The sequence below is a fragment of the Pseudophryne corroboree genome, chromosome 6 (assembly GCF_028390025.1).
Source record: "Pseudophryne corroboree isolate aPseCor3 chromosome 6, aPseCor3.hap2, whole genome shotgun sequence".
Lineage (NCBI taxonomy): Eukaryota > Metazoa > Chordata > Amphibia > Anura > Myobatrachidae > Pseudophryne > Pseudophryne corroboree.
In genome coordinates, this window is record NC_086449.1 from 587,463,797 (window position 1) to 587,489,175 (window position 25,379).

Genomic DNA, 25,379 nt, shown 5'->3' on the forward strand with positions numbered 1-25,379 from the left:
ATTAGGCTTCATTAAGGTACAGATTTCGGCCCTATCAATTTTCTTTCAGAAGGAATTGGCTTCTCTCCCAGAAGTCCAGACTTTTGTAAAGGGAGTGCTGCACATACAGCCTCCTTGTGTGCCTCCAGTGGCACCATGGGACCTTAACATGGTGTTACAGTTCCTAAAATCTCACTGGTTTGAACCTCTTCAAACGGTTGAATTGAAATTTCTCACTTGGAAGGTGGTCAAGTTGTTGGCCTTGGCATCGGCAAGGCGGGTGTCTGAATTGGCGGCTTTGTCTCACAAAAGCCTCTATCTGATTTTCCATGTGGATAGAGCAGAATTAAGGACTCGTCCTCAATTTTTGCCTACGGTGGTTTCATCGTTTCATATGAACCAACCTATTGTAGTACTTGTGGCTACGAAGGACTTGGAGGATTCAAAGTCCCTTGATGTAGTCAGGGCCTTAAAAATATATGTAGCCAGGACGGCTCGGGTTAGGAAAACAGAGGCACTGTTTGTCCTGTATGCAGCGGCGCTCCTGCTTCTAAGCAGACTATTGCTCGCTGGATCTGTAACACGATTCAGCAGGCTCATTCTACGGCTGGATTGCCGTTACCAAATTCGGTAAAGGCCCATTCCACTAGGAAGGTGGGCTCTTCAAGGGCGGCTGCCCGAGGCGTCTCGGCATTACAGCTTTGCCGAGCGGCGACTTTTGCTAAATTCTACAAGTTTGATACCTTGGCTGAGGAGGACCTTATGTTTGCTCAATCGGTGCTGCAGAGTCATCCGCACTCTCCCGCCCGGTCTGGATCTTTGGTATAATCCCCATGGTCCTTACGGAGTCCCCAGCATCCTCTAGGACGTAAGAGAAAATAAGATTTTAAACCTACCGGTAAATCTTTTTCTCCTAGTCCGTAGAGGATGCTGGGCGCCCGTCCCAGTGCGGACATGTTTCTGCAAGGCTTTTGTATATAGTTATTGCTTACATAAGGGTTATGTTCCAGTTAAGATCAGTCGGTGGCTGATGCTGTTTTGTTCATACTGTTAACTGGTTGCGTATATTCCATGTTATACGGTGTGGATGGTGTGGGCTGGCATGAATCTTGCCCTTAGATTAACAAAAATCCTTTCCTCGTACTGTCCGTCTCCTCTGGGCACAGTTTCTCTAACTGAGGTCTGGAGGAGGGGAATAGAGGGAGGAGCCAGTGCACACCCATCTAAAGTTCTTTATAGTGCCCATGTCTCCTGCGGAGCCCGTCTATACCCCATGGTCCTTACGGAGTCCCCAGCATCCTCTACGGACTAGGAGAAAAAGATTTACCGGTAGGTTTAAAATCTTATTTTTTCTAGCTTTTAGTAAACTGTAAGCAATTAAAGTTCAGTCAGTAGCTTGAATTGGTACAATGCTAAGCAGTAAACTGCTAAAGGTAACAGGAAAAAAAGGTTTTTTTAGTTTATTTAAAAGTGAAGATAATGTAAAATTCGCACTTAGAGAAAGACTTCTTTTTTTCAAATATATATTTTATTTGAGCGATCACTGAGTTCAGTGACAAAGGGCCTAATTCAGACCTGATCGCTGTTGTGCAAGTACGCAAGGCAGACTATTCACACTCGTGCATGCGTACGGATTGTGATGTGCACGCGCAAGGCCAAACTGTGAAAGAAATCATTGTCTCTTTGGTCGCTATGCATACGTAGGTTGATTGACAGGAAGCAAACTTTTGGGGGTGGTAACTGGCCATTTTCTGGGAGTGTCAGGAAAACGCAGGCGTTCCCAAGCATTTTCAGGGAGACTGTGTGACATCCGCTCCGGCCTGATCAGCCGGTTTCTTTCGCACTGTAGGAGTAGGTCCTGGGCTACGCACAGACTGGAAAAATCATTCGATGGTGAGAGAGTTGCAAACGGATTTGCAGCTGACCGACGTTTGCAAAGCTTTTCGCACAGCGTATGCAGATTTGCTTAGGGCGGATTTTCCCTCTGTCTGGGCAGTGACTATCCGATCGCAAACCTCTGCAAATTCGCAGAGGAGCTATCCGGTCTGAATTAGGCCCTAACACAAGTAGACATTGCAATTACAGAGATAACATACATAAGGGGGCATATGTAATAGGGTCCGAGTTTGCTGGAAGTGTGGAAACATTTTACATAGTCGGGAGGGTACATAATAACCATTTACATAATAACTTCTATGTGTCTAATTTGACCCTGACACAGATTGAGCTAGAGACCGCTTTATCCCAAACCTCAGACCAGTCCTCATCATCCAAAGTATCTGTCTCCCAAGCAGTTTCATGGGAGTCTTTCATAGGAGAAGGCTCCTCGACCAGCAATGTGTTTAGAAGAGAAATTAGGCCCCTATAAAAAGTACTTTTTAATTGAGGCAATTAAAAAAGGAAGGAATGCAGACCATTATAACCTTTAAAGTGTAGGTCTTTCCTTTTTAGAAGTTGAAAAGAAAGGTGTCAGTATGCAGTGTCCTAAAGCCTCAAAAGGCACATTGAAACTCAAAAGCTTGCGTGATGGGTGTCTCAAAGGACAACCACTTCAAGCACAGCTAACTGGTTAAAGTAATCAAGTCTTAGGGGGTAATTCAGACCTGATCTCTAGGCTGTGTTTTCTCACAGCCTGCGTATGATGACTGCATTGGGCATCGGTGCATAGCGATGAGATGGTGCGAAAAAAGCGATCGCAAGGAGATTGACAGGAAGAGGACGTTCGTGGGTGGCAACTGACCATTTTCAGAGAGTGCCTGGAAAACGCAGGTGTCCAAGCGATTTCAGGGAGGGTGTCTGACGTCAAATCCGGTCCCGGACAGGCTGAAATGATCGCAGCGGCTGAGTAAGTCCTGGGTTGCACACATGCATTTGCACACTTGCACAGCTCAAATACCCTCCCCCTGTAGGTGGCGACTATCCGACCGCAGGACAGAAAAAATCGATGCCCAGCGGTCAGGTCTGAATGACCCCTTTAGTTTCAACAGTGAAGAGAAGACTTCCAGCTGCAGGTTTGACAGGTCGTGTGGCAGTGAAAAAGACATCGCTTAGCTAGCAAAAATAAGAATAAGAAGCTTGTCTGAGCCATGAACGGCTGCCAGTGTATTACTGAAGACTGGAAGGTTTTATTGGCCAATGTATCAAAACATGGAATCTTTGGTTCATCACGCAGGGATTTTTTTTATGCTGTTTAGTAAGCAAAAGAATTATCCTCGCTGTGTGGCACAAACTGTCAAATATGGAGGAGACATATTGGTCTGGGTCCTTGTGCTGGATTTTGACTTGGCAACTTGCACAGAGTAACTGGCATTCTGTACCAAAAATGCTACCACATCATCTTACAGTGCCCTGCACTACTCTCTGGTCAAGGATTTATCCTATAGCAAGAAAATTGGCCAAAACATACATTCTGGCTATGGGAGAAATTCAATTGCTGGCAAAGGGTGCAAATTGCCGTTGTCACTGCATTTAAACACCGCCCATCTTGTACCCTTTTCCCGGCCAGACAAATGCTTGATTTGCACAAAAGTGCTTGCTACCCTATTGGGTAGCAAATACTTTTCTTTGAGATCCCGCTGCCATAAAAAATGGTGTCTGGAATGCTGATTTGGCATGGCGACATTTTCTGGCAAAAGCAAGATGGTAGGCTTCAAATTATGGAATGGCCTGCAGTCTCCAGACTTGGACAGAAGGGTGAAAGCAAAGCAACCTACAGGTGTCCTAGCTGTGTACAACTCTTAAGATTATTGTTCTTTTCTTCATTTCCAATAATAACTTAAACTTCCTTCACTCTGTCCACAACCAATCAATGACCGAGATAACTATTGCATGGATGGCGGTCATTAGGTCGACATGAGTTAGGTCAACATACATTGGGTCGACCATGATTACTAGGTTGACATGGTCATTAAGTCGATATGGAATAAAGGTCGACATGAGTTTTTCACAATTTTTTTTTCATTTGGTTACCTTTTTCATATTTAGCGATCCAAGTGGACTACAATTGGGAACGGTAACCGTGAGGCACCTTGCCCGAAGCATGGCGAGGGGACATGGTGCACTAATTGGGGTTCCCGGTCACTGTACGGAGAAAACTACACCAAAAAAACCCTCATGTCTACCTTTTTCCATGTCGACCTAGTGATCATGTCGACCCAATGTATGTCGATCTAACTCATGTCGACCTAATGAACCAGACCCCTATTGCATACCCTGAATTTGGTCAGGACAATAATGAGATTTATGGTAAGAACTTACCGTTGTTAAATCTTTCTGCAAGGTACACTGGGCTCCACAGGGAATAACATTGGGGTGTAGGGTAGGATCTTGATCCGAGGAACCAACAGGCTCAAAGCTTTGACTGTTCCCAGAATGCCTAGCGCCGCCTCCTCTATAACCCCGCCTCTGTGCACAGGAGCTCAGTTTTTTGTTAACCAGTCCAATGCAGTAGCAGGCAAAAGAGACGACAACTGTTAGTAGCCACATACAGGAGAAAGTGCCAGCGGCTAATGCCATACCAACCCAAAGAAGCTAAGTGCGTCAGGGTGGGTACCCTGTGGAGCCCAGTGTACCTCGCACAAAGAGATTTAACAATGGTTAGTTCTTACCATAAATCTCGTTTTCTGCTGCGGGGTTACCTGGGCTCCACAGGGAATGACATTGGGGATGTCCTAAAGCAGTTCCTTATGGGAGGGGATGCACTGTAGCGGGCACAAGAACCCGGCGTCCAAAGGAAGCATCCTGGGAGGCGGAAGTATCAAAGGCATAGAACCTTATGAACGTGTTCACTGAGGACCACGTAGCCGCCTTGCACAATTGTTCAAGGGTCGCACCACGGCGGGCCGCCCAAGAAGGTCCAACCGACCGAGTAGAATAGGCCTTGATGGTAGCAGGAGCTGGAAGGCCAGCCTGTACATAAGCATGTGCAATCACCATTCTAATCCATCTGGCCAGGGTCTGCTTGTGAGCAGGCCAGCCACGTTTGCGAAAACCAAACAGAACAAAGGTGGTCATTCCGAGTTGATCGCTAGCTGCATTCGTTCGCTGTGCAGCAATGGGGCAAAAAAACGGCACTTCTGCGCATGCGGCGCAATGCGCACGCGCGATGTACTATTACAACGAACGATGTAGTTTCACACAGGGTCTAGCGAAGCTTTTCAGTCGCACTGCTGGCCGCAGAGTGATTGACGTGAAGTGGGCGTTTCTGGGTGTCAACTAGGGAGGCCAATCCCGGGATCGGGATCGGCGGGATCCCGGGATTTGGGCCCAAAAATGCCGGGATTTGAATCCCGGGATTGGAGCTTCCAATCCCGGGATTCAAGGGATTACAGTGCGCATGTGCGGGAGGATGGGTGTATGTAATGACACTTACTATTAGGCGGGCGGCCGCGGCAGCCATGGACAAGCTGAACGCGGCAGCACTTCAAATGTAGTACTTCCCTGATTGGCTGGCGGTCCGCCAGCTCTGGTTGGCTGGCCGCCGGCGCTTCATTTGAAATGCTGCCGCGTTCAGTGAGTCCATGGCGGCCGCCCGCCTAATAGTAAGTGTCATTACTTACACCCACCCTCCCTCTCGCGCCGCTACTAACCCTTCCGCGCCGCTACCTACATCCTCCCTCCCGCACCACTACCTACACCCACCCTCCCGCACTGCTACCTACCCCCTCCCTACCTCCCGCACCACTACCTACACCCTCCCTACCTCCTGCACCACTACCTACACCCTCCCTCCAGCGCTGCTCCCTACAACCTTCACTGGTCCCTACTGCAATCCCGGGAATCCCGGGATTGACCGTTTTTCAATCCCGAATCCCGGGATTGAAAAAACGGCCCGGGATTGGCCTCCCTAGTGTCAACTGACCGTTTTCAGGGAGTGTTCGAAAAAACGCAGACGTGGCTGGGTGAACGCAGGGCGTGTTTGTGACGTCAAAACGAACTGAACAGTCTGAAGTCATCGCAAGCGCTGAGTAGGTATTGAGCTACTCTAAAACTGCACTGCCGCTCTGTGATCCTTTCGTTCGTACTTCTGCTAAGCTAAAATACACTCCCAGTGGGAAGCGGAATAGCGTTTGCAAGGCTGCTAAAAACAGCTAGCGAGCTAACAACTCGGAATGACCACCAAAGAGAGAATCCGACTTCCTGATGGAGGCAGTCCTCTTCACGTAGATACGGAGAGCCCATACCACATCCAAAGACCGTTCTTTGGAAGACCAATCAGGAGAGGCAAAGGCCGGAACCACAATCTCCTGATTAAGGTGGAAAGAAGACACCACCTTAGGTAAATACCCTGGACGTGTTATAAGAACCGCCCGATCACAGTGAAAAATCAGATGTGGTGACCTACAAGACAAGGCACCCACATCCGACACCCGTCTAGCAGAGGCAATAGCCAGCAGAAACCATACCTTATGAGAAAGCCACTTAATGTTTGCAGATTCAAGAGGCTCAAACGGAGACGCTTGCAACGCCTCCAGAACTACCGACAAGTCCCAAGGAGCCACCGGCGGGACATAAAGAGGTTGAATCCGTAACACACCCTGAGTGAACGTATGTACATCAGGTAAGGTTGCAATTTTTCTCTGAAACCAAACCGACAAGGCAGAAATATGAACCTTGGTGGAGGGCGGGATCATTTACTCTAATTGGCGCCCTGGGGCTGAGGGAGGGGCTACAGGTCAAAGCCTTATCTCCCTGCTGGACTTCACTACCGGGTCCAGGGGGCTTAATAAAACTGTTTTATGAGAGAAAACTGACCTGTGCCCATGCCCTGGTGGTCTAGTGGGGTCCCTGTACTACCACAGTGTCCACGCCAGCACGCACGTCCCGCCTCCCACCGGCCACTGCGGGATTGCGTTTTACAGCGGGTCCTGTCGAGGGGACCCCTTACCTCCTCCCTGAGTGCGGCCATGCGATCCGGGAGAACAGCAGTCGTGTGTGTGACTAACTTGGAAGAAAACTGGAGCCTCCGGTGTAGGTACCCGGCAACCAGGGCGCGGGAGTGTACAGCGTCGCTGGGGGAGCTGATGGAGCTGCAGCAGGAGATGTCTGACTGACATCTAACACAGTCAGTGTCTCTACTGCAGCCCTTGAAGTCTTCAATATACTTTAAAAGCTTCTCTCAGGGCTGGAGCAGTCCCCCTGTTGTATGCATGCTTACTGCATGGCACCAACTACAAAACTGAGCTCCTGTGCACGGAGGGGGGTTATAGAGGAGGCGGCGCTAGGCATTCTGGGAACAGTCAAAGCTTTGAGCCTGTTGGTGCCTCGGATCAAGATCCTACTCTACACCCCAATGTCATTCCCTGTGGAGCCCAGTGTACCCCACAGCAGAAATGTACCTTATGAGAACAAAAGAAATCGAGAAGACTGATCAATTGTCTGTCCTTCCTAGACCAGATCTATCCAAGAAGACTCTTGTAGGATGCTTGAAAGATGTTATTGTGCAGGCCTACAAGGGGAATTGACCTAGGTTGCCATAATTAATGGTGTTCTTCAGGAGTGGTGGAAACATCCTGGGTGTGCAGGGCTCAATCTTCAGCAGATGATTTCTGAAAAGCAGCAGGGCGGTCTTACCTCCATACCTGAATCCGACATTTTCTGGATCCTCTGCAGACGATCAGTTGGACGAAATATTCTTAAAACAGATATTCAATAGATCCTTTGTTGTAATCATTTGTACTTGTACTGGTGATAAGTTAACTTACCCCGTTTCATACATTGCTTGGGGACATTAATACCATTCATCATGACTGCCATGGAGCAGCATATTTTTAGAGAACATGATCTCCCTCCTCTGAAGTGCAGACCTTTTTTCAGGTAGTAATACATATGCAGCCTCCACACAAACCTCCCCACCACCCAATTGCTCTTTGGGATCTCAGGCCCTCATTCAGTATGGATCACATCTGTAAAGACGCTCGCAGGCAGCTTTGCAAATACGATCCATGCTAATACAAATGCAGTAGGAGGTGTTAAACACCTCCTTGCTGCATTTGCGATCCCAGCACAGCAACCATGTCGCAGCCTGGGATCAACATTGCGACCGCAGACTGCCAGCTGAGTAAGCCTCAGCTGACTCAGGTTGGCCATTGCATGGGCCCTTGTGAGGCTAGGAAAACTGCGTCTGGGACGCAGACCTTGGCCTCCCCACTCCTGGAAAATAGGGGCAACGCTGCCCTGTTTCCGGAATAGCCAGGCAATCACCGCCCCCACCCCCGAATGCCTCTGCCTGTCAATCAGGCAGAGGCTGTTGTAAAAATGCAAGCCACATGCAGAACCCGCTCTGCACATGCGCAGAATGGGGCCTGCCCAGTTTCCAGACAATCACACAAGCGATCTATGCTGAATGAGGGCCTCAATCTAGTGTTGAAAGCCCTCCATCATCTTCTCTCCAAATCTTTGGATTCTGTTAACTTGGATTCGGATTACTTTATTAGGAAAGGTATGCTTGTTCTTGATCTGTCTGCAGCACATTTCACCAGATTGGTGCCTCCTGAGTGGCACTTCACAAATGTGGCAGACAGCTACCTGTTCTTTTGTACGCACCAAAGTTCTAGATAAGCACAGAAACATCTTAAGGCCCATATAGACTAGATAAGCACAGTAACATCTTAAGGCCCATATAGACGGGCCGATGCGGGGAGAGATGTGTGCTGAGAGAACCGCTCAGCACACATCTCTCATGCCGCTCAGCACAGCGCGATCTGTGCTGAGCGTGCGGGGGGATACGGGGGGGCCGCTCACTTCACCCAGCGGGTGAAGTGAGCGACCCACTAGATTGGCCTGCACGGCAGGCCAATCTAGCACCAGCGATAGCGATGCGCGGGGCTGCGCATCGCTATCGCTGTGAGGGCTACACACGGAGCGATCAAGCTTATATTCTAAGCAATCTAGTCAGATTGCTTAGAATATCGCACCGTGAGTACCCCCCCTTAGTGTTCCCTCCCAAACCACTTGAATTTCCCCATTGTTCCACTGTTCCCCAACTGAAGGCTAAAGACAATAGGAGTTTTATACTTATGTTAAAGCCTTTATGTTCAGCCCATTGGGGGACACTGGATGGATTTACATTTTTGCTCTTGTACCTTGTTTTTTTCACTGGTACCCTTGTTAGGTTAGTTGTTTTTGTTTGATAACCTTGGGCCTGATTCAGCATGGATCGCAAAAGCAAAATCTTTCGCTAATGGGCAAAACCATGTTGCACTGCAGGTGGGGCAGATGTAACATGTGCAGAGAGAGTTAGCTTTGGGTGGATTATTTTGTTTGTGCAGGGTAAATACTGGCAGCTTTATTTTTACGCTGCAATTTAGATTTCAGTTTGAACATAACCCAACCAAATCTAACTCTCTGCACATATTACATCTGCTCCCCCCTGCAGTGCACATGGTTTTAACCATTAGAGAAAGATTTTGCCTTTGCGATCCATGCTGAATCAGGCCCTTTGTCCTTACCTCTCCCTCTTGGTTCTGTCCATTTGGGTTATAGGGGAGAATAATCTTAAGCATTGGGAGGTTATTTTAAAGTACTCAAAGTTCTGATATCTCACTCCATTCCAGTGTTCCCCAGTGTACTCCGCGAAAAGGATATAATGTGAGTATAAAAATCCAACTTTGTCTTTAGGTTTTAACCACTTAACTGACGATTTATTTAGCGGAAAACCGTTGCGAAATTGTCGGGGTTTTTGTTTATGAGTGAATTAAGTGAAGAACATGACTGTAACCCTATCCCAAATGATTTTAGTAAAAAAAAAAAAAAAGGAAAAAATATATATATATTAAAAAAAAAAAATCCCCCCCCCCCCCCCTCCCCCAACATCGATCGGGACCATCGCGACCATAGGAACATCGTGACTATCGCGACTTTCATTTTGAAAGCCGCAACAGCCTGCTGGTATGCAGGGGGTGGCTTGGGAGGGTTCATTTACTCTCCCCAGCGGCTGCCATGCACCCGCTGGAGGGGGGGGGGGGGATCCTGCCGTTCTTACCGGTCAGCAGTGATCGGCAGCACGGCAGACACAGGGGGAGACTGCAGGGAGGCAGAGGGACCTTCCGTTCCCTCTGACTGCAGCAGCGGAGGGAAGTTTATCTTCCCTGCCGCTGCTAACACTCTCTATCTGACTGGTCACATCCTGTGCGACCAGGTCAGATAGAGCACTTGCAGGCATGGTCGCATCTGATGCAACCATGCCAGGCAAGTGGTTCATATTTTGTCTCCAGACACTGTCTACCTTGTTTTTGTTTGTTTCTCTAACGTCCTAGTGGATGCTGGGAACTCCGTAAGGACCATGGGGAATAGCGGGCTCCGAAGGAGGCTGGGCACTCCAGAAAGATCTTAGACTACCTGGTGTGCACTGGCTCCTCCCACCATGACCCCCCTCCAAGCCTCAGTTAGATTTCGTGCCCGGCCGAGGTTGGATGCACACTAGGGGCTCTCCTGAGCTCTTAGAAAGTAATAGTCTTAGATTTTTCTTATTTTCAGTGAGACCTGCTGGCAACAGGCTCACTGCAGCGAGGGACTAAGGGGAGAAGAAGCGAACTCGCCTGCTTGCAGCCGGATTGGGCTTCTTAGGCTACTGGACACCATTAGCTCCAGAGGGATCGACCGCAGGCCCAGCCTTGATGTTCGGTCCCGGAGCCGCGCCGCCGTCCCCCTTACAGAGCCAGAAGCAAGAAGATGGTCCGGAAAATCGGCGGCATGAAGACTCTGTCTTCACCAAGGTAGCGCACAGCACTGCAGCTGTGCGCCATTGCTCCTCTCACACACTTCACACTCCGGTCACTGAGGGTGCAGGGCGCTGGGGGGGCGCCCTGAGGCAGCAATAAAAACACCTTGGCTGGCTAAAATACCTCAATATATGGCCCCAGGGGCTATATATGAGGTAAATACCCCTGCCAGAATTCCATAAAAAACGGGAGAATAGGCCGCGAAAAAGGGGCGGGGCCTATCTCCTCAGCACACTGGCGCCATTTTTCCCTCACAGCTCGGCTGGAAGGAAGCTCCCTGGCTCTTCCCTGCAATTCTACAGTACAGTAAGAGGGAAAAGAGAGGGGGGGCATTAAAATTGGCACTGTATACAGTATATTATATAAAAAGCAGCTATTAGGGACATAACTCAGTTAGTCCCTGTATATATATAGCGCTCTGGTGTGTGCTGGCATACTCTTACTCTGTCCCCCCAAAGGGCTTTTGTGGATCCTGTCCTCGTTTAGAGCATTCCCTGTGTGTCTGCGGTGTGTCGGTACGGCTGTGTCGACATGTTGAATGAGGAGGCTTATATGGTGACAGAACAGAGGCCGATATATGTGATGTCGCCCCCTGTGGGGCCGACACCAGAGTGGATGGATAGGTGAAAGGTATTAACCGACAGTGTCAACTCCTTACATAAAAGGGTGGATGACGTAACGGCTGTGGGACAGCCGGCTTCGCAGCCCGCGCCTGCCCAGGCGTCTCAAAGGCCATCAGGGGCTCAAAAACGCCCGCTCTCTCAGATGGCAGACACAGATGTCGACACGGAGTCTGACTCCAGTGTCGACAAGGTGGAGACATATACACAATCCACTAGGAACATCCGTGACGTGATCCCGGCAATAAAAAATGTGTTATACATTTCTGACTTTAACCCAAGCACCTCTAAAAATGGGTTTTAGGTTGGGGAGAAAAAACAGGCAGTGTTTTGTTCCCCCATCAGATGAATAAATGAAGTGTGTGAAAGCGTGGGTTCCCCCGTTAAGAAACTGGTAATTTATAAAAAGTTACTGATGGCGTACCCTTTCCCGCCAGGTGGATAAGTTACGCTAGGAGATATCCCCTAGGGTGGATAAGGCGCTCACACGTTTGTCAAAAAAGGTGGCACTGCCGTCTTAGGATACGGCCACTTTAATAGGTACCTGTTGATAAAAAACAGGAGGCTATCCTGAAGTCTGTATTTACACATTCAGGTACTAGACTGAGACCTGCAGATAGTGCTGCTGCAGCGTGGTCGGTGACCCTGTCAAACAGGGATACTAGTTGGCAAACATAAAAACATATTAAAGACGTCGTCTTATATATGGGGGATGCACAGAGGGATATTTTGCCGGCTGGCATCCAAAATAAATGTAATGTCCATTCTGTCAGGAGGGTATTAGAGACCTGTCACTGGACGGGTGATGCTGACTTAAAAAGCGCATAGAGAGCCTTATAAGGGTGAGGAATTATTTGGGGATGGTCTCTGGGACCTCGTATCCACAGCAACTGCTGGGAAGAAATAATTTTACCTCAGGTTTCCTCACAGACAAAGGTACAGTCCTTTCGGCTTCAGAAAAGCAAGCGGGTCAAATGGCGCTTCCTTTCTGTACAGAGACAAGGGTAGAGGGAAAAAAGCTGCACCAGTCAGCCTGTTCCCAGAATCAAGATTCTTCCCCCGCCTCCTGTGAGGCCACACCATGACGCGGGTGCTCCACAGGTGTAGCCAGGTACGGTGGGGGGCCGTCTCAAAAATGTCAGCAATTAGTGGGCTCGCTCACAGGTGGATCCCTGTTTCTTTCAAGTAGTATTTCAGGGGTACAAGCTGGAATTCGAGATGTCTCCCCCCAGCCGTTTCCTAAAATATGCCTTGCTGACAACTCCCTCAGGCAGGGAGGCTGTGCTAGAGGCAATTAATAAGCGGTATTCCCAGCAGGTAATACTCAAGGTGCCCCTACTTCAACAACGACGGGGTTACTATTCCACACGGGTTGGGGTACCGAAACCGCATGGTTCGGTGTGACCCATTTTATATTTAAAATCCTTGAACACACAAATTCAAGTTCAAGATGGAATCGCTCAGGGCGGTTATTCCAAGCCTGGACGAGGGGGATTACATGGTATCCTGGGACATCAAGGATGCTTACCTGCATGTCCCCATTTACCATCCTCGCCAGGAGTACCTCAGATTTGTGGTACAGGATTACCATTACCAAGTCCAGACACTGCCGTTTGGACTGTACATGGCACCGAGGGTGTTTTATCAAGGTAATGGCCGAAATGTTGATACTCCTTCAAAAAAAAAGGGAGTTGTAATTATCCCGTACTTGGACAATCTCGTTATAAGGGCGAGGTCCAAGGAGCAGTTGGTAGTCGGGGTAGCACTATTTTGGAAAGTGCTACAACAGCATGGTTGGATTCTAAACAGTCCAAAGTCACAGCTGGTTCCTATGACACGTCTACTGTTCCTGGGGATGGTTCTGGACATAAACCAGAAATAGTGTTTCTCCCGGAGGAGAAAGCCAAGGAGTTGTCATCTCTAGTCAGAGACCTCCTGAAGCCAAAATAGGTAGCGGTGCATCATTGCACGCGAGTCCTGGGAAAAATGGTAGCTTCCTACGAAGCAATCCCATTAGGCAGGTTCCATACAAGAACTTTTCAGAGGGACCTGTTGGACAAGTGGTCCGGATCGCATCTTCCGATGCATAGGCTGATAACCCTGTCTCCAAGGACCAGGGTATCTCTACTGTGGTGGCTGCAGAGTGCCCATCTTCAAGAGGGCCGCAGGTTCGGCATACAGGACTAGGTCCTAGTGACCATGGATTCCAGCCTTTGAGGCTGGGAGGCAGTCACACAGGGAAGAAATTTCCAGGGACTTTGGTCAAGTCAGGTTATTTCCCTACACATAAATATTCTGGACCTGAGGGCCATTTACAATGCCCTGAGGCCGGCAAGGCCTCTGCTTCAAAACCAGCCGGTACTGATCCAATCAGACAACATCACGGCAGTCGCCCAGGTAAACCAACAGGGCGGCACAAGAAGCAGGATGGCGATGGCAGAAGCCACAAGGATTCTCCGATAGGCGGAAAATCATGTGTTAGCACTGTCAGCAGTGTTCATTCCCGGAGTGGACAACTGGGAAGCAGATCTTCTCAACAGACACGACCTCCACCCGGGAGAATGGGGACTTCCTCCAGAAGTCTTCCAATAGGATTGTACACCATTGGGAAAGGCCACAGGTGGACATGATGGCGTCCCGCCTCAACAAAAAGATATAAAAGATATTGCACCGGGTCAAGGGACCCTCAGGCGATAGCTATGGACGCTCTGGTAACACCGTGGGTGTACCAGTCGGTTTATGTGTTCTCCCCTCTGCCTCTCATACCAAAGGTACTGAGAATAATAGGAAGGCGAGGAGTAAGAACGATACTCGTGGATGGCCAAGAAGAGCTTGGTACCCAGAACTTCAAGAATTTATATCAGAGGACCCATGGCCTCTGCCATTCAGACGGGACCTGCGGCAGCAGGGTCCCTGTCTGTTCCAAGACTTACCACGGCTGCGTTTGTCGGCATGGCGGTTGAACGCCGGATCCTGAAGGAAAGGGGCATTCCGGAGGAAGTCTTTCCTACGCTTACTAAAGCCAGGAAAGAGGTTACAGCAACTCATTATCACCGCATATGGCGAAAATATGTTGCATGGTGTGAGGCCGAAAGGGCCCCAACAGAGGAATTTCAACTAGGTCGATTTCTGCATTTCCTGCAAGCAGGAGTGACTATGGGCCTTAAATTGGGTTCCATTAAGGTATAGATCTCGGCTCTGTCGATTTTCTTTCAAAAAGAACTAGCTTCAGTACCTGAAGTTCAGACATTTATAAAAGGAGTGCTGCAGAGTCAGCCCCCGTTTGTGCCTCCTGTGGCACCTTGGGATCTCAACGTGGTGTTGAGTTTCTTAAAATCACATTGGTTTGAACCACTAAAAACCGTGGATCTGGAATATCTCACGTGGAAGGTGGTTATGTTATTGGCCTGGGCTTCTGCCAGGCGAGTATCAAAGTTGGCGGCTTTGTCTTGTAAAAGCCCTTATTTGTTTTTCCATATGGATAGGGCAGAATTGAGGACTCGTCCCCAGTTTCTCCCAAAGGTGGTGTCAGCGTTTCACCTGAACCAGCCTATTGTGGTGCCTGCGGCTACTAGGGACTTGGAGGACTCCCAAGTTGCTAGACGTTGTCAGGGCACTGAAAATGTATGTTTCCAGAACGGCTAGAGTCAGAAAATCTGACTCGCTGTTTATCCTATATGCACCTAACAAGCTGGGTGCTCCTGCTTCTAAGCAGACTATTGCTCGTTGGATTTGTAGTACAATTCAGCTTGCACATACTGTGGCAGGCCTGCCACAGCCAAAATCTGTCAATGCCCATTCCACAAGGAAGGTGGGCTCATCTTGGGCGGCTGCCCGAGGGGTCTCGGCTTTACAACTTTGCCGAGCAGCTACTTGGTCAGGGGCAAACACGTTTGCAAAATTCTACAAATTTGATACCCTGGCTGAGGAGGACCTGGAGTTTTCTCATTCGGTGCTGCAGAGTCATCCGCACTCTCCCGCCCGTTTGGGAGCTTTGGTATAATCCCCATGGTCCTTACGGAGTTCCCAGCATCCACTAGGACGTTAGAGAAAATAAGAATTTACTCACCGGTAATTCTATTTCTCGTAGTCCGTAGTGGATGCTGGGCGCCCATCCCAAGTGCGGTTTATCTGCAATACTTGTACATAGTTATTGTTAACTAAATCGGGTTATTGTTGAGCCATCTGTTGAGAGGCTCTATTGTTTCATACTGTTAACTGTGTTTCATATCACGAGTTGTACGGTGTGATTGGTGTGGCTGGTATGAGTCTTACCCGGGATTCAAAATCCTTCCTTATTGTGTACGCTCGTCCGGGCACAGTACCTAACTGAGGCTTGGAGGGGGGTCATGGTGGGAGGAGCCAGTGCACACCAGGTAGTCTAAGATCTTTCTGGAGTGCCCAGCCTCCTTCGGAGCCCGCTATTCCCCATGGTCCTTACGGAGTTCCCAGCATCCACTACGGACTACGAGAAATAGAATTACCGGTGAGTAAATTCTTATTTTTTTATCCTTTTGCAATCCGTTTTTACTCTGTATGCAAAGCCCATATTTGTCTGTCTTGTTTCCGCATAGCAAAATCTCTCATGAGGAGATACTTCTTAAGGTGCATACACACTGGACGTTTTTGCCCCACGTGTATGCACAGCGATGATGTGAACATCGCTGGCAGGAAAATAGCTCACTGCATACACCCAGCGATGTTCACGGTCCACAGTAGGAGACTCTGCATCAGCGCTCATTGCCTGACCATAGACCCTGGGCGAGTTTGAGCTCAAAGTAGCTCAAAAAACCAAAAGTGAGCTACTTTGAGCTCAAAATCAGCAAGTGTGTACGGGCCTTTTTATACAGAATTTTAGCTATTGTAAAATGTAGCAGAATATTTTAGAGCAGTATGTCCTGGTTGTGTAAGAGTCTACATTTATTCAACACAAGTCCTTTTATCCAACAACACTGTGTCCCTGGAAAAAGTTTCCAAATGCTGTCAAGTAAAGGAATTTTACTAGAGGTTCCTTTTAATTGAACTGTTCTTTAAGGACTATTTTATAAATTAAAAATCGCTTCCTCTCTCTTCAGCCACCTCCAGCTCCTACAAGTCGGAATTATCCAGAGATGCGTGAAAAACTTAGATCGCGTTTGACCAAGAGGAAAGAGGAGATCCCACAGAAAAGACATCTTCCTGGGGAACAAGCTGTGGACCACCGTGATGTAGATGAACTCCTAGACTTTATCAATAGTTCAGAGTCCAAGACCACCAGCACCAACAAAGCTGCCAAAAGAGCACGATACAAGCTGAAGAAGAAGGTATGTGCCATGCGTTAGAATATCTAGATTCCTTTTGTGGGCAAAAGGAGATGGAGAGGTCATATTTACACAGCTTCTTTATAGCTACCAGGCACTAGAACCAGTTTTGAGACCTTTATCAGTCTAGTGAAAGATAGTTCATTGCAACTTTTACACCTAAACGCAAAGTTAATAAATGAGCCCTAGAGTCTCCATCATCAGGATGTTAGCTGAAATAAATATTGAATAGAAAATGGTGCTAGTAGGGTGATGGAGAAATAAAAATAAAATTGCTGCAGACGTAGAAGCTGTTCATTAGATGACTGGTGTATGTACACGAGGATGAAAGAAAACGGCTACTTCACGTTTGTTTTATTAATAAAAACCTGGATATAATACCCAAGGGTTATCGGCCCCCCACTGTAATTTCTGGGTTGTTGCTTTTCTCTAACGTCCTAGTGGATGCTGGGGACTCCGTAAGGACCATGGGGATAGACGGGCTCCGCAGGAGACATGGGCACTTCAAGAAAGAATTTAGGTTCTGGTGTGCACTGGCTCCTCCCTCTATGCCCCTCCTCCAGACCTCAGTTTGATACTGTGCCCAGACGAGCTGGGTGCTTTTCAGTGAGCTCTCCTGAGTTTGCTGAGAGAAAGTATTTTGTTAGGTTTTTTATTTTCAGGGAGCTCTGCTGGCAACAGACTCCCTGCATCGTGGGACAGAGGGGAGAGAAGCAGCCCTACTCTCTGAAGCTAGGTCCTGCTTCTTAGGCTACTGGACACCATTAGCTCCAGAGGGATCGTACACAGGATCTCACCCTCGCCGTCCGATCCCAGAGCCGCGCTGCCGTCCCCCTCGCAGAGCCGGAAGACAGAAGCCGGGTGAGTATGAGAAGCAAGAAGACTTCAAATCGGCGGCAGAAGACTCCGTTCTTCACTGAGGTAACGCACAGCACTGCAGCTGTGCGCCATTGCTCCCACACACCTCACATACTCCGGTCACTGTAAGGGTGCAGGGCGCAGGGGGGGGGGGGGGCGCCCTGGGCTGCATTTGGAACCTCTTTTTGGCAAAAGTAAACATATATATACAGTTGGGCACTGTATATATGTATGAGCCCCCGCCAAGAAAATGCATATTTAAGCAGGACAGAAGCCCGCCGTCGAGGGGGCGGGGCTTCGCGCACTTACCAGCGCCATTTTTTCTCCACAGCTCCGCTGAGAGGAAGCTCCCCAGGCTCTCCCCTGCAGATTCACGGTAGAAGAGGGTAAAAAGAGAGGGGGGGCACATAAATTAGGCGCAAAAACACAATATAAACAGCAGCTACTGGGTTAACATTAAGTTACTGTGTTATTCCTGGGTTATAGCGCTGGGGTGTGTGCTGGTATACTCTCTCTCTCTGTCTCTCCAAAGGGCCTTGTGGGGGAACTGTCTTCAAAAAGGGCATTCCCTGTGTGTGTGGTGTGTCGGTACGCTTGTGTCGACATGTCTGATGAGGTAGGCTATGTGGAAGCAGAGTGGGAGCAAATGAATGTGGTGTCTCCACCGACGGCGCCGACACCTGATTGGATGGATATGTGGAAGGTTTTAAATGATAATGTTAATTCTTTACATAAAAGGTTAGAAAAAGCTGAAGCCTCAGGACAGTCGGGGTCCCAACCCATGCCTGATCCTATGTCGCAGAGGCCGACAGGCTCTCAGAAGCTCCCACTATCCCAAATTGTTGACACGGATACCGACATGGATTCTGACTCCAGTGTCGATTACGATGATGCAAAATTACAGCCAAAATTGGCTAAATCCATCCGTTATATGATTATAGCAATTAAGGATGTGTTGCACATCACAGAGGAAACCCCAGTCCCTGACAGGAGGGTACATATGTATGGGGAAAAGAAGCCACAGGTAACCTTTCCCCCCCTCACACGAGCTAAATGAGTTATGTGAAAAGGCTTGGGAATCTCCAGATAAAAAAACTGCAGATTTCCAAAAGGATTCTTATGGCGTATCCTTTCCCGCCAACGGACAGGTTACGCTGGGAATCCTCCCCTAGGGTGGACAAAGCTTTAACACGCTTATCCAAGAAGGTAGCCCTGCCGTCACAGGATACGGCTACCCTCAAAGATGCTGCCGATAGAAAACAGGAGGGTACCCTGAAGTCCATTTATACACATTCAGGTACCTTACTGAGGCCGGCGATCGCGTCGGCCTGGGTGTGTAGTGCTGTAGCAGCGTGGACGGACACCCTGTCTGAGGAACTTGATACCTTAGACAAGAATACTATATTATTGACCCTGGGGCATATTAAAGACGCTGTCCTATATATGAGAGATGCTCAAAGAGACATTATTCTACTGGGTTCTAGAATAAATGCTATGTCGATTTCTGCCAGAAGGGTCCTGTGGACTCTGCAATGGACAGGTGATGCCGACTCAAAAAGGCATATGGAGGTTTTACCTTACAAGGGTGAGGAATTGTTTGGGGAGGGTCTCTCGGACCTGGTCTCCACAGCTACTGCTGGAAAGTCAAATTTTTTGCCATATGTTTCCTCACAGCCTAAGAGAGCACCGTATTATCAAATGCAGTCCTTTCGATCACAGAAAAACAAGAAAGTCCGAGGTGCGTCCTTTCTTGCCAGAGGCAGGGGCAGAGGAAAGAAGCTGCACAACACAGCTAGTTCCCAGGAACAGAAGTCCTCCCCGGCCTCTACAAAATCCACCGCATGACGCTGGGGCTCCACAAGCGGAGCTAGGCCCGGTGGGGGCACGTCTTCGAAATTTCAGCCACAAGTGGGTTCACTCCCAGTTGGATCCCTGGGCAATAGATATTGTGTCTCAGGGATACAAGCTGGAATTCGAGGAGATGCCCCCGCACCGATACTTCAAATCGGCCCTGCCAGCTTCCCCCCACGAGAGGGAAATAGTGTTAACTGCAATTCACAAATTGTATCTTCAACAGGTGGTGGTCAAGGTTCCCCTCCTTCAACAAGGAAGGGGTTATTATTAGACCATGTTTGTAGTCCCGAAACCGGACGGTTCGGTCAGACCCATATTGGATTTAAAATCCCTGAACCTATACCTGAAGAGGTTCAAGTTCAAGATGGAATCGCTGAGAGCGGTCATCGCAAGCCTGGAAGGGGGGGATTTTATGGTGTCTCTGGACATAAAGGATGCATACCTTCATGTCCCCATTTATCCACCTCATCAGGCGTACCTCAGATTTGTGGTACAGGATTGTCATTACCAATTTCAGACGTTGCCGTTTGGTCTCTCCACGGCACCGAGAATATTTACCAAGGTAATGGCGGAAATGATGGTACTCCTGCGGAAACCAGGAGTCACAATTATCCCATACTTGGACGATCTCCTCATAAAAGCGAGATCAAGAGAGCAGTTGCTGATCAGCGTAGCACTTTCTCTGGAAGTGTTACGGCAACACGGCTGGATTCTAAATATTCCAAAGTCGCAGTTGGTTCCTACGACTCGTCTGACTTTCCTGGGCATGATTCTAGACACAGACCAGAAAAGGGTTTATCTCCCGATGGAGAAAGCTCAGGAACTCATGACACTGGTCAGGGACCTATTAAAACCAAAACAGGTGTCAGTGCATCACTGCACTCGTGTCCTGGGAAAGATGGTGGCATCATACGAGTCCATTCCCTTCGCCAAGTTCCATGCGAGGACTTTTCAATCGGACTTACTGGACTTACTGTACAAGTGGTCCGGATCACATCTTCAGATGCATCCCCCAGGGCCAGGGTATCATTCCTGTGGTGGCTGCAGAGCGCTCACCTTCTCGAGGGCCGCAGATTCGGCATTCCGGACTGGGTCCTGGCGACCACGGACGCAAGCCTCCGAGGTTGGGGTGCAGTCACACAGGTAAGAAATTTCATTTTCATCCACTAGGGGTCACTGGAGCAATCTTGGGATATGGACGGCTTCCACAGGAAGAAGGCACTAAATAAATTAATTTTGAAACTACTCCTCCCCTCCATATCCCCGAGTACCTTGTGTTTTTTCTATGCTCGACACAGTTGGAAGGCCTGTGGAGTTTGTCCACATTTCATTGGAATTTTTTCTAAGTTTTTTTCTTTTTTTTCAACGATTTACCACATCCCTTCCCCCCTTCCAATAGGCGTGGGTCCGGGATAGTGAAGGCTGCTATAGCAGCTGTGGGTGTCGGGCCTCTCTAAAAAGAGCTCCCTCACTACCACGTGCAGGACTAAAACCTGCAGTAAAGGCTGGACGGAACTTACAGAAGAAGCCCCGTCATAGCCCTCACCACAGGGTCCAGGTATGTTGATCGGGGCGGTCAGCTCACGCTGCCGCCCCGCTGTGTGGGATACTGTGTGTGTGTGGCCGCCCGCCGATGCCTTCAGCCGCCCGCCGCCGCTTCCATCGCCGCTGTTTATGCTGTCTCCCCCGCCGCTCTGAGCCGCGTCGGCCATGTGCTTTTATGCATAGGCCGCTCCACGGCTCTATGCAGCGCGCTCCCCGGCCCTCGATGCCGCTTCGGGCTCCCTCTCCACCATAGCCCGGCTCTGTGTATAGAGAACGGTACACGGAGCACGGGGGGGTGGGGCACACAAATGAGAGTTGTAAAAGGCAGGCTCCATAGCCTAGTGAGTAACTTTGCTGCCACAGTGATGTTCCCTGCACACAGAAATGTCAGGGTCACTGGATAAAATCTCATGTTTCAACTCTTATTGATAAAGGGAATACAGCAGTGCTGCATATGTATTACAATAGGCTATGAAGTCTTTGTTAAACAGGATACAAGTTATATGTGCAGGTTTGAATGCAACATAAGATGTTTATTAAATCTGCTTACATAATTATAAGTCGGCACTTTGTGTTATACTGTGAGCATGGGGACATATTAACCATGCTTCCTGTTGTTTTTCCTGTTGTATTTCCAGAATTTCCTGTGTTACATCTCTCCTCCATTGAAGGTGCAGGGGTGTTAAGGGGAATTTGGTTCAGGCATATTGCTGGCGTGCACTGCACTTGGCCAGATATATATTTATAGAGACACCTTAGTGCTATTTACTGAGTCGTGCAAGTTGTCTGTCTTTGTATTTTTTGTATTGTCTGTCTGCATAATGAGTAAGACACCAGCAATTACTAATAAGCTGTTTCCCTGCCATGTCTAAGAGTGTATTACATGGATATACACTCACTTCTCTTACTATTATTTATATCATAACTGTTTATAATGATATTATCCTAAAGACTGCAAATCTGAATCATGGCCGTGGCAGCCAAATACTGGCTTTGTTCACTGTTGTAAAGTAAGATATGTTATAACAATTGGTCAGCACATGGTGCTTTTAAAACAGTATCTATGGAGCACTGCAAGCATTGTGAGTTCAGGTCTCACCTGCAGCAGCTTTGGCTTAATTCACTTGGCCACACCACACTGGATACGCCCAATCTCATCTGATTTTGGAAACTAAGCAGTGTTGGGCCTGGTTAGCCACCTGGGAGTACAAGGTGCTGTAGGTATTTTTAAACTACAGCCACACCACACTGGATACGCCCAAACTCATCTGATCTTGGAAGCTAAGCAGTGTTGCATATTGTTTTGCCATCTGGGAGGAAACTGGTGATCCAACTAGATTGCATACTAATGCATGCTAGTTTAAACTGTTAAAAAAGATATATTCTGGTTAGCTCAGTTTGGGCTTACACTATCAATATAAACCTACCATAGGTTTTACAGTCATGATAGCTCCCCAGAGCCTGCTCCCTAGAGCGCGCTCCCGGCGCCGGCCACTAGATAGGGCCCATTAACTAAGCTGCGGTTAAGCAGCAGTCATCTCAGGTTTTAAGCCTGTGTGAGGTCACATTTAGTTTCAGACTTCTAAGAATTATTATACCTCTGTATCAGGATATATCTGGATATATGTATATGGGTATATAATATATATGTGTATGTATGCATATATGGAATATATATATTTATTAAGGTCTGAGTATGTGTGACTATACATTGTTGTATGTATGTGTGTGTATATATAATATGCTGACATTAAAAATCGATTTTGCAGTAAGCAAGACTAATTGGTCAGCACACAGTGCTTTTTAAACAGTATCTGTTGAGCACTGCAAACATGGTGAGTTCAGGCCTCACCTGCAGCAGCTTTGCTTATTGTTTTTACAGGTGGCTCTGTAGCCAAGTGGTTAGGCTTCCCGGCCACAGTGAACATTGTGATTGCATGGACACTGGTTTAAATCCTGGTTGAACAGGTGTTTAAAAAAAAACAACATGGTAGGACACCATTTTTTAACGTTACTTCCTGGTTCTTTCCCCGGAGGTTGCTGCCCTACAACACTCAGCCTCTGGAGGAGCGAGGTGTTGTTAGGAATTTAATTTATTAATTGTTTTTGTACAGCATGACTCTACAGGAAGATTCACTATTGCTGGTAACCACATGCACGGTAATGCAGGTTTATACACACGTTACTTCCGTGGTGTACTTACTAGTTGGGGTGCATGATCACTAAGTCTAATGCATAGTCAAACAAGCAGCTTCGCTGCAAAGTCGGTCACACAGTGTGTCGGACAAATACGAATCTGGGCCAGTGGCGCAATGTATAACGCATCTGACTACGGATAACAAGATTGTAGGTTCGTCTCCTACCTGGCTCGTTTAAGTTGCCGTGATCGTATAGTGGTTAGTACTCTGCGTAAAAACTGCACAGACAGACCCTTACTGGTCCTCTTTGGGGGGAATGCGGGGGCATGTACTGCCTGGGGGGAAAAAATAAATAAATGTTTGTTTTACTGTTTCAGTTAGATTGTTGCGGTTGATTCGCCGCCAGCCCTCATAGCACCAGGCCAGTACGTCAGGTTCTCAGCGAAGGCTGAACAATTTCCAATGAGAGACAATTGCAATTATTGGGCGTTTAACTACCTATCGGAGTGTACCCTACACAGCAGTAGGGCTGTTGCTTCGCCCTGCTTTGGTAAGGGTTTGAGGTAACAAGGCTGTAGTGGCAGGGCACTCCAGTTCAGGTTTGCCCTAAATAAAGACCACCTTACACTTCTTGCTGCCTACAGCTTCTCTGGACGTTGGCAGTTGGTTCTTGCGTTTTTCAGCTTCGCTAGTGGTGCATAACGTCCACTTAGGAACGTAGCCAAACAGGCGGAGTCGGATTCCAAACGAGATAGATCGCAGACCAAGTGGGGGGGGAAATCTGATTTCCTACCATTGTCTACGCGAATTCCTGAATGATTCCGTCTCAACGACTTCAATTCCTAGGTATGATTCTCGATACGGTAAATCAAAGAATTTACCTACCCGAACAGAAAGAACAGGTCATTCGTCATCTGGTACAATTAGTGCTCAAGCCACGCACAGTCTCGGTTCATTTGTGCATTCGCCTATTTGACACAATGGTGGCGGCTTTCGAAGCGCTTCAGTTCGGAAGACTTCACTCACGTTCTTTTCAATTGGATGTGCTCGCACAGTGGTCGGGCTCGCATCTGCAGATTTACCGCAGGGTGAGGTTGTCTCCAAGGGCCAGAGTGTCTCTACTCTGGTGGCTCAAAGTACAGAATCTAACCGCAGGGAAACGGTTCGCCGCCTGGAATTGGATAATTCTCACGGCGGACGCGAGTCTCAGAGGTTGGGGAGCTGTAGTTCAAAATGATCAGCTCCAGGGTCTCTGGGCGGATCACGAAAGATTGCGGTCTATAAATGTCCTGGAACTCCGGGCAATTTACAATGCGCTACGACAAGCAGTGCACATGCTGCAGGCTCAGGCTGTTCAGGTGCAGTCAGACAATGCGACGGCGGTCGCATACATCAACAAACAAGGAGGAACGAAAAGCCGTATGGCAATGCGGGAAGTAGCTTGAATCCTCTATTGGGCCGAGTATCACCAAATGATATTGTCGGCAGTATTCATTCCGGGAGTGGACAACTGGGAGGCGGATTATCTCAGCCGTCGGAATTTTCATCCAGGAGAATGGGCATTAAATCCAGAAGTGTTTCACATGCTGGTCCAGAAGTGGAGTTACCCGCAGCTGGACCTGATGGCATCTCGCCACAATGGTCAAACGCCCCAGTTCGTGTCCAGAGCGAGAGATCCAAAGGCAGTGGCGGTGGATGCTCTCACAATCACGTGGCCATACAGTCTCGTGTATCTGTTTCCACCGTTTCCGCTGCTCCCTCTGTGGCTAAAACGGATCAAAGGAGAGTCCGTCGCAGTCATACTAGTGGCGCTTCTTTGGCCTCGGAGAGCTTGGTTCTCGTATCTCCGCGGTCTACTCGCAGTCGGTCTTTGGCCGCTCCCACTACGTTCGGACCTGTTACAGCAGGGTCCGTTCCTTTACCCCGATTTAGCGCGGCCGCGTTTGACGGGGTGGCTGTTGAGACAGCCCTCTTAAGAAGAGAGGGCATTCCAGAATCGGTTATACCAACCATGTTACGAGCTAGGAAGCCGGTTACGGCAGCTCATTATTACAGAATTTGGCGTGCCAATGTAGGTTGGTGTGAAGCTCGGAAGTTTCCGACATCATCTTTTAAGTTATCCTGTCTTTTGTTATTTCTACAGATGGGGTTAGATTGAGGTCTGAGTTTATTCACACTAAAAGTGCAGATATCGGCGTTGTCAATTTATTTTCAAAGTAGATTGGCCCTATTGCCGTCTGTTCACACCTTTATGCAGCGTGTTCTCAGAGTTCAGCCTCCATTCACTCCACCTACTGCGCCATGGGACTTGAATCTGGTTTTAGATTTCTTACAGTCTTTTTATTTTGAACCCTTTACAACAAG

The 25,379-nt window shown here is 48.4% G+C and overlaps 1 protein-coding gene across 2 annotated transcripts in view; it reads left to right on the forward strand.

Moving 5' to 3' along the window:
* Nucleotides 1-25,379, forward strand: part of FAM193B (family with sequence similarity 193 member B) — a 138,308-nt gene that overhangs the window by 72,723 nt on the left and 40,206 nt on the right. For both annotated transcript variants that reach the window (XM_063927967.1, XM_063927968.1), the window contains one exon: nucleotides 16,396-16,623. In XM_063927967.1, coding sequence (XP_063784037.1) covers nucleotides 16,396-16,623 — 228 coding nt within the window. The remainder of the gene's footprint in view (nucleotides 1-16,395; nucleotides 16,624-25,379) is intronic.